General features: G+C 38.1%; 1 protein-coding gene across 5 annotated transcripts in view; it reads left to right on the top strand.

Annotated features, from left to right (window-relative positions):
- Positions 1-11,477, top strand: part of pfkp (phosphofructokinase, platelet) — a 62,996-nt gene extending 51,519 nt beyond the window's left edge. For 2 of the 5 annotated variants that reach the window (XM_016994251.2, XM_062958108.1), the window contains 7 exons: positions 1,297-1,449; positions 3,302-3,466; positions 5,132-5,193; positions 5,864-5,975; positions 7,357-7,456; positions 8,917-9,022; positions 10,884-11,477. In XM_016994251.2, coding sequence (XP_016849740.1) covers positions 1,297-1,449; positions 3,302-3,466; positions 5,132-5,193; positions 5,864-5,975; positions 7,357-7,456; positions 8,917-9,022; positions 10,884-11,022 — 837 coding nt within the window. In that variant the 3' untranslated portion in view covers positions 11,023-11,477. Of the gene's footprint in view, positions 1-1,296; positions 1,450-3,301; positions 3,467-5,131; positions 5,194-5,863; positions 5,976-7,356; positions 7,457-8,545; positions 8,552-8,916; positions 9,023-10,883 lie in introns of all 5 variants that reach the window. The other 3 variants (XM_008112323.3, XM_003221947.4, XM_016994250.2) reach the window with 3 other exon arrangements.
- Positions 11,478-12,209: the final 732 nt, after the last annotated feature.

Below are 12,209 nucleotides of genomic sequence, written 5' to 3'. Positions count from 1 at the left end.
AATAGAATACTGACTTCTTATGGACTCATTACGGGAGGGGTGGGGAGGGGATGTGCAGTGTGACATATTTATTTGCTGCGACCAGGAGTGTTCAAATGATGTTTCACTAATGGCAGCCACATCTCTCTGAAAGACAGGTTAATCGCCACTGTTGACCTTCCACTACTTTTTCCAGCTGTGAGGGATACCTTCTGCAGCATGAAGATGGTGGTGTGGAAAGGAAGTTCTAAAAGTACTGGTGTTTGTCTTGTTCCCAAATATAGTTGCTAGTTCTGCTGCAGTGTTTGATGTCATCTGAAATGTACTTGAAAATTTTCCTCTTTCTGGCAATGAAATTTTGGCCATGGCTTATTAATGATGGCAAATATGAACCAAGCACTTTCTATCCACTGTTGACTATCATTGTGGCTATGTAGTGCTGGTTCCTATGAGGGTTGGGTGTATTTTAATTCATAAAGCAGCACTCCTAGGACTTGGCATCTTCCTGGATGGGGAGACAAGTGTGAAGCTGCCCCTGTGGAGTGTTTCGCATAATACAAGATCTCAACCTGCATGTGAGGGCTTATTTGTGTTGTGCATGTATATGTTTTCTCCAAAGCCTGATAATAAAACAGGCTCATCCACATCCCAGCGTTCCTCACACATGTATATGACATGTGGGAGGATCTGGGCTACTGAGGATTACAGATGATTGCTGGCTGTCACATTGTCTCTGGCATTTGATACCTTCTTTCAGTTGTGGAACATTTTCCAAGTTCATTTTAGAGGGTAAGAGGTGAGAAGATCTGGATTGTCTTCAATCACTTGGTGTTTTTTCCTCATTCTTCCATTTTTTCCAGTCGTTATTATCTTTTACTAAGACTCCTTCTATACTATCATATAATCCAAATTATCAAATCAGATAATCGCCATTATCCACTTTGAACTGGATAATACACTGCCATATAATTCAGTTCAAAGGAGATAATCTGGATTTTATATAGTATAGAAGGCACTTTTGATCTTTCTGCTTTGATCTCTCTATTTTTCCACCTTTTGCTTGTTTCACCCTTTGACTAACTCTGGTTGCCTTTCTTCTGCACCAATGCAAATCCAGCCAGCCACTGCAGACCCTCATGAGGAAAAACCGAATCTTAAAATCTTTAGTGTGAAGGGTTTTGTTACTTTCTTTCTTTGCCGCTGCAAATCCAGACTTTCCATTGCCACACACAGGGAGCCACTAGCTGAATGCCACATGATTGTGCAAAGTCGGGGCACCAAGCGCCTTGCTTACCATTCCTTGTACCGCTGCTTTAGGCTTTTGAGAGCTGTTTGCTGTTAGCTGAAGCCCGAAGCCGCTTTGAGGAGTTTTGCATTCCTATCTGCATAGTGCCTGCTACTATTAGCAACAATGTGCCTGGCACCGACTTGAGTATTGGTGCTGACACTTCCTTGAATGCCATTGTCGAGGTAAGATTGCAAAAGTTTCAGTGTTGGTCTGGATTTTGTGCCTGAGAGCCAGGAAGAAAGAGAAGGACCGTCATTAGAAGTCTTGTGTCTATTAATTTAAGGAGCTAGGTGTGAATCAAAATGATGGTCTCCAATTATGAGGATCCTCTAAATTGCTGAAATTTAATCCAGAGTCTACTGCTATATTTGATTTTGTGAACAGATTACAAATTGGGTGTCCCTTTACCATATGTAGCGGGCTAGAACAAGCATGGAGCAACAAGTCTGGCACACACACATGAAACCCACCATGGAGAAGTCACTTTGGGGAGCCACATCATCTACTGTACTTGCTGCCTGAGAGTTTTTGAGAGTCGCAGTTCAAAAAGGAACTTTTTCCATTCCTAGGCAAAGGTGCCAAGTTATACCAGTATTGATATTTGGTTTATGTAATTCCCTTGGTTTTCCTTTCATCACTTAAGAAGGTAACTGGGATTTAAAAATGCCAGAATGAACACTGGTGCAATTTTAAAAAATAACCTTCCTGACTACATTGATATAGTGCTGGAGAAGTCCATGATGGAAATATCAAACAGATACATTGGAAATACATCTTTCTAGGGTGCAAAAGTGCTACCCTAGCACCAGTTTCTCTTCTGATTGAATAGGAAACATACACCACCTTTAACACAGATCTTTAACATTAGCTGTAATTGAGTTGAAATCTTTGAAAATTAGCCAATGGATTATATAAGAAAATTTCAACTTGCTCCTCCGTTCAAGAAAGGGATACATTCTAAGGAATGTCCTACTCCTGCAATCCCTTTGAAATCTAGGTTGCTTTTACAACAATTGCAAGATTGTGGATGTACATCTTGACTTGTATCTCATGGATAGAAATAAGGAATTCCCTTTTTCCTCCACTAAATGAGGTTACAAGAACTTTTCTTCATCTTTAAGTTGTTTGTTGCTTTTCAGAACTTCATTGCTAAAAATATTTTTGTCCTCCAAATTATGGTTTTTGAACAGCAGATTGGATTTTCTGCTAAAGCATATCTTTTGCATAAAATATTCTGATTGATGTGTATTTTTGTACAATAAGGATTTAATATGGTAAGAAATATTTCACAAAAACTTCAAATGTGAAAATTTTCACAGCAGTTGACTAACAGCACTTTCTCATTGAGGACAAGAAAACTGAAGAGTATTTCTCACATCCCTTAAAGGAAGATAATTTTTTCCATACATTGATGCTCCATATTTATATCGTCTTGATCATTATTAACCACAAAGATTTGTGTCTGTCTTCTTAACACAATATCCAGTTGTAAAATTCCTTTCCCTCCATTGCAAACATATGCCCAAGGCCGTTTTCAAGCATGATCTTGAAACATCAAAGAGCTTTCTTGTCTAGGATTCTCAAAAGGCTGGTACTAGACCACCACTGAAATAATTTGAGTTGATTGTTTATATTTCATTGCGTCTCCTTTTGACATTATTTTGTATGGTGTGATTGACCTCAGCCATTGATATTTGATGGGAAACAAAATGTGTTATTCTACTAAAAAAACAACAACAACAAAAAAACAGATCCCAGATACTTCGGAATCAATAACAGTTTTGAAATTCTGTTTCTAGCACAATGCCAGAAATTTCAATTGAAAAAAATATGCCAAGATTCACACCACTCATATCATGGGTAAGAGATGGAACATTTCAGATGACAGCAGAAAAGGCAAGAGAAGGAATTATGTTATTGAGAGAATTCTTTTTAGTTTTCATGGTGCATGATACCTTGGTAACAATGAAACATCACCTTTCAGAAGGGTTAAGTCTTTGGTTTGTCAGTTGCTAATAGGCCATCTTTTGCCAGACTTGTGACCGAATCAAACTCTCTGCAAGTGGGACAAAGCGCCGAGTGTTCATCATTGAGACCATGGGTGGCTACTGCGGCTACTTGGCCAACATGGGGGCCCTTGCGGCGGGTGCTGATGCTGCATACATCTTTGAAGAAAAGTTTGATATTCGGGAGCTCCAGGTGGATAGAATCTTTTCTTTGCATTTTATCTACCCATATGTCATTTTAAGATCACATTTAGCTGCAAAGCAACCAACCTATGTCTCTGTGATGTTTGAGCACTGTCTAGTTTATAGCATTGCATTTTCATGGAATCATAAAATTGGAAGAGACCACAAAGGCTATCCATACCAACTGCCTGCCATGCAGGAAATTATAGGGGATGAACTATTAGATAAATTCTACCTGGTTTGATCTGTCCTGATTCACATCTGCACAGTATCATTTAATGATATAGATATCAAGCCATGTGTATGTGTGAAACTGCCCAAAGGGAAAATAATAAAATGTGACCTCTACCCTTACTGCTGTGTTTCCCTGTTATAATAATAATACCGTATATACTCGACTATAAGCCGACTCGAATATAAGCCAAGACACCTAATTTTACCACAAAAAAACGGGAAAACATTGACTCCAGTATAAGCCGAGGGTGGTAAATTTCAGAAATAAAAATAGATACCAACAAAATTACATTAATTGAGGCATCAGTAGGTTAAATGTTTTTGAATATTTACATAAAGCTCAAATTTAAGATAAGACTGCCCAACTCTTATCAAATCATTATTCTCATCTTCTTCAATGTAAATGTGCTTACATATCCTTTTAATAATAATAGAGTAAAATAACACATGTAATAATAATAATAATAATAAATATAGGAAAATAATACATGTAATAATAAATAGAGTAAAATAAATGCAATAATAATAATAATAAAATCAGAGTGAAATAATAAATGTATTAATAATAAAAATAGAGTAAAATAAATGTAATAGTAGCAACAATAATAGAGAAAAATAATAAATGTAATAATACCAATAATAATAGAGAAAAATAATAAATGTACCATATATTCTCGAGTATAAGCTGACCCAAATATAAGCCAACCTGGACCTTCACCCGAGTATAAGCCGAGGGGGGCTTTTTCAGTCTTTAAAAAGAGGGCTGAAAAACTAGGCTTATACTTGAGTATATACAGTAATAATAATAATAATTTATTTTATAACATTGTAATAATGCAGCTGCAATTTGTTGCAGTAAATAATCATAATCATAATAACAATAACAATAATTTATTTGTTACCTTTTCTCATGGCAGGGTGCAACATGGGGGGAAAACACAATTAAATTGCCACTAACAGTATTAATAATGAAATTGTTTGTTCAAACCTATCAGAATGTAATAATTGCCTGGAAATATAAGAATGTTTCTTATGTACAGTACTGTTTGATCATAGCATTTCCCCTTCATTTCCACAAGATGGAATACTTATACTTTTGACAATGTTGCCTCAATCCGTAATGCTTTCAAAATAATAGTGCCTATTATGAGTTCACTTTCTTGTTGTACTAGGCTTTGGAGAGGATGGATCTGCATTGTGACAAACTACTTTAACCCAGCTTCCTTAGGGCCTAGAGAATTTATAACCAGCTGTGACACTTTTGCATTCTCCCCCCTCCCCAATAAAAAAAAAATTCCATCATCTAAAATTCCAAGTAAGGAATCTGGCAATTGCAATGCATAGGAATAAACAACATCAATCCTGTCTTGCTTTAAGACTCCTGTGACATTAGCAATAGACAAGTTTACCTGCTTTGAAAACAGTTTTATATTTTCCATAGGCCAACGTGGAACATTTAACTGAAAAGATGAAAACGAGCATTCAGCGTGGTTTGGTGCTGAGGTAAGCTGATGTTTCATTGATGTGAATTGTTAAAACAAAGAATGTTGCAGTGATTATAATGCTTTTGCAGGCAGGATGGAAGAATAGTTGTAGGTATGTAATATTGGGAGAAAGGAAGACATCTTCATCAGTGCAGTGACAGGATGCAGGTTCCATCACTGATATTATCTGTGGATCTTGGGTGTCAGGCTCCACTTTGTGTGTTGATTGTGTATGTGTGTGTGTGTGGGGGGGGGGGAGTTTTCAAAATAATAATAAAGGGAAGACAAGATTGCTCAGGACATGTGAGGCAATCCTAGATAAGACCTGCCTCAAGTCTCATGAGATGAGGACCTCAAGAGAGATCCAGTCCTGCAAGATCTCCAATCTCATAGAATTTGGTTATTGCCTCGTTGATTCAGCACTTGGGAATGTCTTTCTGTATTAACTGAGTTTCTTATGTAGGAAAAACTAGATCATAGAATCATAGAATCATAGAATAGTAGAGTTGGAAGAGACCTCATGGGCTATCCAGTGCAACCCCCTGCCAAGAAGCAGGAAATCGCATTCAAAGCACCCCCGACAGATGGCCATCCAGCCTCTGTTTAAAAGCCTCCAAAGAAGGAGCCTCCACCACAGTCCGGGAGTAAAAGTGATCTATAAATCTTTTTTAAATTTTTGTGTTGTACAGGAATGAAAACAGCAGTGAGAATTACACAACAGACTTCATTTACCAGCTGTATTCTGAAGAAGGGAAAGGAGTATTTGACTGCAGAAAGAATGTACTTGGTCACATGCAGCAGGTAGGTAGGAATTTGAAATCCTTCAGGTTGAAACAAGAATTGTATGACAGATTTTGTGACCAAGCAGCTCTGTGGATGAATAATTTGATTCAGTTTTGATCTCTGCTCAGACTGTCTAGGCAGAACTGAACCCTGTCCTACAATTTCTGTAAAAGGATCCATAATGATCTATCTAGGAGCAATGCCAGAGTTTGCACAACAAAACCAGAAATACAGTACAGTCCCCTTTATCTATGGATTTGATGTCCATGGTTTCACTTATTCACACTCCAAAAATATTTCCCTCTCGAAGTGTTTGTGGCCTCTTTAAGTTCTCCAGTGCCATTCTATGATATGCTTCTGGCCCAAATATAATCAAAATATAGGGTTTGCTATTATCAAGTTTCAGGTATCCACAGGGGCTCTTGGAACACATCCCCATGGATATGAGGGTCATACTGTATATTGGGTTAGATAACACTGTCACATAGTACAAGTGTCATAAGTAAAACAACTTGATCCAGCAAAAGAGAATGGTGTAGAAGTTATTTTCCCCCTTGTGTTCATTTTAATACTGGGCAGTCGAGATCAGCAGTTCCCAAACCATGTTCGTGGAACTCTAGGGTCCCACAAAAGCATTGTGGGTGTTCCATTAAGTCTTTAAAATATTTTTTTAAAGTTCATGCCAGAGTATAAAGATCATATTAAAATTCAGTGTACCTCTGTTTTAAAAATGAAACTCTGTGCCACTGACTATTGGATAGATAGTTTGATAGACTTATACCTGTCAGTAGATGGAAAGGCTATCTAAGCAATGCTCCCCTTCATGTTCACCTGTTGATGCAAATCAGATTTTTTAGTTTATGTTTACACGAAAAACAAATTTAGGAGTAAGTTAGATGCTGCCCTGGATTTAAATATTCAGCTGTAGGACATAAAGCTCAATTTCAATATTGTTTTAGATACAAAAATGAAAGAATTTCAGGAAAAACATTGTGGGTGCACCATGCTTAACAGATAGAGCTAGGATTTCATGTGGGTGGAGGGAGGTCAGTCTTCTTAAGCCAGTGGTTCTCAACCTGTGGGTCCCCAGATGCTTTGGCCTTCGACTTCCAGAAATCTTAACAGTTGGTAAACCGGGTAGGATTTCTGTGAGTTGGAAGCCAAAACACCTGGGAACCCACAGGTTGAGAACCACTGTCTTAAGGGTTCCATAATCTGAAAGGTTTTGGAACTGCTGGTCTAGATAGTTTCCCTTCCTGGGCTATTACTTGTTGGCTTGACTGCGTTTCCATTTTGTGCCTCAATGTATGCCAGTTAATCCTGTGTATGCTTTGCAATTAGTGTTACCTAGCTTAATCCTTCAAAATCTTAAACTTCTGTTCACTTTTGAATGTCTTAGGGTGGTGCTCCTTCTCCATTTGATAGAAACTTTGGGACAAAAATTTCAGCCAAAGCTGTGTTATGGCTCTCAAAGAAACTCAAGGAATCCTATCGAAGAGGTGAGGAAATATCAATGTCATGTTTCATAATATGAACTTGTTCAGAACACTAATTGTTGCGTGTTGTGCTAAACTTAGTATCCTGTGAAACGTTATTTCGTAGTAAATTGTATGTCTGTAGTGCTTCCAGATCAACCTGAATGTTTCTTTCTTGGAACATTCCACTCTCCCCTCATTCCAAGATGCAGCTAGTGGGAATTAGATTCCCTTAACCTCAAGCTTAAGGGTTTCCCAGCTTCCATTTACATTACAAGGATGGGTTGGATTGATTCATCTCCCTCCCCGGATGTTTGAACTTCTAAGATCAAAACCCCCAACAATTACCAATGTTATGGGATTGTTGGAATTGTAAAGCATTTGAAAGACTAAAAGTTTCCCATGTTCATGTAACACTTGTTACTGGGACTACAGATATATATGTTAGAAGGAATCCTTTGGTTGCCAATTCAGTATACTCCCTGACTTACATCAGTAGAGTATTTGAGAATAATGAGTCCTCCATGAACATTATCTCACTGCTCTATCAAGCTAAGAGCTTGAGAAGTTGCTTTTCTGAACTGTAATTCTCAGAATCCCCCAATGTTTTGGGAGCTGTACTCCAGAAATGTAACTTTTCTAGGTTCCAAAATACACCGAGCCATTCCAATAAAGCAAAATGGATGAACCCAAATCAAAAACAAGCCTTAGATGCCCCCATGGGTCCTTACAATTATATGCTCTACAATTATTTCTGCAAAACAAAGTCTGCCATATAGGGCAAGCTTGTTTGAACGATATAAGATCCAAGAAAGTTTGATTCACTCCTGTGTAAACATGCATAGAAGCAAGTTGCAAATGTTATAGAAAATAATAAGACAAATTGTCATCGTGTGCAGAGATTGGATCTTGGAAGTTGGTAACACTTGTTTCTTATATTCACAGAGTTAGATTCGTCAGTGTTGCTAAATTTTGCTTATGTTAGACTCCTAGGCCATTGCTTAAGATGTATTAAGCTTCCTACTAAAATGGTAGATGTCAACGAAATCAGCATATTGTAGTTAAAGTATTTTTCCTTTCTTGTTTTTTTCTTGGTGGCTGCATGGATCGCAGATGAAGGTAATGTGTTTTGTTATTTTGCAGTTTTATCAGCTCCCAGTTGGACATACTGAAAACTCTAATTAAGGTTTATTACTAACCTGGAACAATTGTGTTGCCAGTTACTCTATCATCCCTCATTTCCCCTTCCAAATACCAAGTCAAAAACTGAACCTTAATACTCTTCATCACTAATTCACGTCATGTTCTCCATTGTGAAATTTTAGTGATCATATCAGCTTAAACACCCCATGAGGAATTTTTAAAATGTTTGTTTCCCCCAGAATATCCCTGGTTTGACCCATCCAACTATGTGGCTCTCTGTATGCATAAAACTAGAATTGTTTTCTCCTCTCCTCCTTTCCCCCCTTTTTTCTTCTTTAAAGGGAGAGTATTTGCCAACACGGACGATTCTGTCTGTCTCCTGGGTATGCGCCGAAGGAACCTGATATTCCAGCCTGTGATTGAACTGAAGGGTGATACAGATTTTGAGTATGTAAAAATACAAAAATACTAATATTATAAGTATATAGAGAAAAAGGAAAAGGGGCTGACCAATGGACAAGATGGATGGATGGTATCCTTGAAGTGACTGGCTTGACCTTCCAGACTTTTGCTGGATTCCCATTTTGCCAGCTTTCCCAGAAAGAATTGGATACTGGGAGAAGTATAAAAAAATAAGGATGGCCTCTAGGTTCTCTGTCACTGCAGTAGATTCTTAATGCTTAACTATTTTACTTTTAAACTTGAGATAATAAAACTACTGGGATCCAAATCTGCCTGCAAAGCCCGCAATCCAAGCAGTAATGATACCTTCTTTTTGTAATCCCTCACCTCCTATGTTTGTTCATTATTAGTGCCAGTTCTCTCAAAATCCTTCTAGTTTTGCCATGCTTCAGTGAAATTAGCTCTGTGCACGGGGGTTTTGCATGAACAATTCCCTTGCCAGATGAAATTCTTCTGGCCAAAATGTAATGGAGATTTATTTGCATACAATAAACCCACACATGTGCCAAGAATGTAAGTTACACTAGAAAAATTTGATCTTTAAGGCAATAGCTCTTTTCCCATCTAAAATGATACTGAGGTTAGAGGTCTGGGAATCCAGGTAAGGGTTATACCTTAAGGGAGCTAGTACTGCTAAGAATGCACCTACTTGCGACATCATTGAGCATTTTGAGTTATGGCAGGTCATATCTGAGCAGACACACCAATGATATCTGAAACCACATGGTACAGTCAGCTAACAAGTCGAGCTTCCTGCCTGAGAAAAAACAGCTTTGGTTTTCATAGAAGGGAATAATGAACTTGCACATGGCTTGCACATTGTTCAATTTAATAGCATGTTGCTGAAATTCAGTCAGCCCTCCATATTCACTAGGGTTAGGGGCACAAGACACCTATAAAAATAAAAAAATCATGGGGAATATGCTATTTTTCCACTTAAGAGAATACCTCTTTAGGCATCACTAGGTTTTCCAGCATGACTCTGTGGTCAACTTCTTCTGGAGGTGTTGTCTCTAGGAATCTCTAGGTCAGTGGTTCTCAACCAGGGGTCCCCAGATGTTTTTGGCCTACAACTCCCAGAAATCCCAGCCAGTTTACCAGCTGTTAGGATTTCTGGAGTTGAAAGCCAAAAACATCTGGTGACCCCAGGTTGAGAACCACTGACCTAGGTCCTTCAGAATTAATTTAAGATCAAATTCCGCTGGAAGGTGACCTCTAGATTGCTAGGGAGAACAATCCAAGTTCTCCACAGAATGAAGCACATTTTGGTGCCTGTTGTTAGACCTGTTACTTGGTATATTTGATGTACTGATTCCAAAAATGGCATGTTTTCCCCTATCACCTCTAGTTTTTGAGATACAGAACATATGTCATATTCCACTCTTCACTGTGCTTGCCCATAAAAAACAGGGTATCTTACATTAATCTCTTTTAAGCATGAAGGAAACATATTTAAAAAATTAAAAAATCTATCTACCATAGTTCATCCCAAAAACAGATTTATTATACAAACTTTCCAGTCATTTGACGCACCATATCTAAGAAACTAGGTGATGCAGTCTATCCATGCAATTTTCTGAATCAGGATCTGTAATAATCCCAGAAAGAGGCCTAATAACCAATACACCAAGAATGTTTTGTTGTTGTTGCGGTATGTAATCAAACCTGCAAGCATGGAAGGCCAACCATATAAATTACCTACTCCTAGATGAAGGGTATAAACAGATCCTAACCCTCATCTTAACTGAGCTGCTCCATGAATGAACATGAACTAGTCTAAGATGTAACTGCACTATCAGTTTAAAAATACCAATGTCTAATGCCATTTCCCTCCAATGGTCAACAGGCACCGAATTCCCAAGGAACAGTGGTGGCTCAAGTTACGTCCTCTGATGAAAATTCTGGCCAAGTACAAGACCAGCTACGACATTTCAGATGCAGGCCAGTTAGAGCATGTGCATAGACCGAAACCTGTAGAAGCCTGAAGTGACGATCCCAAGACGGCGTACTGTTCAACGTTGTAATAGCTCTCTCCATTGTGTGTCAACAATGCTTTAGAATGTTTGTTACAGCTTGTTTGTAACATCTAAGTTATTGTGCCAGCACTTTATGTGGAAAACAAAACAAAACAAGCAGCCATCACAGAACTCCTCTTCCTGATGCTATCTTAGGTTTCTCAACAATAAAAACAAATACACCACAGGAAAACCCTAGCGCCTAACGTAACAAAGACTACCCCACTTACCAATGTGTTCCTTACTGGTAACCTGTCTAAAAACTGGTTCTATGCACTCTGTGTGATGTTATTCATCTCTTTGCACTTTTACCAGATAGTGTTTACACTCCAAAGTATATTATAAAGAGGCTTAGTTTTGTGTCATACAAAAAAAGGAAACTTCTATATGCTCCTGCTGAAATAAAATACTATATTACAAATAAAGTTGGGAGTGATCTATTTTATAGTCTTAGTTTTTCCGTAAAGGTACCGGATCCCTCTTTATCTTGGAAGCTAAACAAGGTTGGCCCTGGCTTGTACTTGGATGGGAGATAATCAATGAATGATGTAGGGCATATTTCAGAGGAAGGAATTGGCAAAATAATTTTGAGTGTTCTTTGCCTAAGAAAATGTTATGAAATTCATGAGGTCACTATAAGTCAGCAAGTGATACACAGGCCAGGCCCAACATCATTTCTTCTTTCCTCCTCCCACTGGTTCAGAAGCGGCAGCTTGCAGCCTTTCCCATGGCATTGTGACTGCAAGTCCCATCAACTATCACTATTACAAATGCTGAGAGAAATGTAGCTCAGTCAAAAGCTGGATATGCAAACTATTCTTGTCTAAAGGTACGAAACAAACTTTGATTGTACTCTTTACTGTGAAGACACAGCTAGCTAAGTGGATAGAATAAAAGACACTTCTTATTCCATTTGCTGTAATAACACTGCATAGAGAATGTACTGCCAGACGAGGTGAAGTTGTAGAAGCCGAGATCCTATGAGGCTAAGTGGGCTGTTTTGTTGTTATTATTATCATTATTTATATCCCGCTATTTTCTCCACAAGGGCTCAAGGCAGCTAATAACCACACAATCTAATAAAAATTAGAACGAATACAAAAATTAAACAAATATCAGTGTGTGTATATAAAGTTAAAAATACAATAAATACAATT

The sequence above is a fragment of the Anolis carolinensis genome, chromosome 6, assembly GCF_035594765.1.
Source record: "Anolis carolinensis isolate JA03-04 chromosome 6, rAnoCar3.1.pri, whole genome shotgun sequence".
Classification (NCBI taxonomy): domain Eukaryota; kingdom Metazoa; phylum Chordata; class Lepidosauria; order Squamata; family Dactyloidae; genus Anolis; species Anolis carolinensis.
The sequence above is the reverse complement of the archived record's forward strand: the minus strand, read 5'-3'. Positions and strand labels throughout refer to the sequence as shown.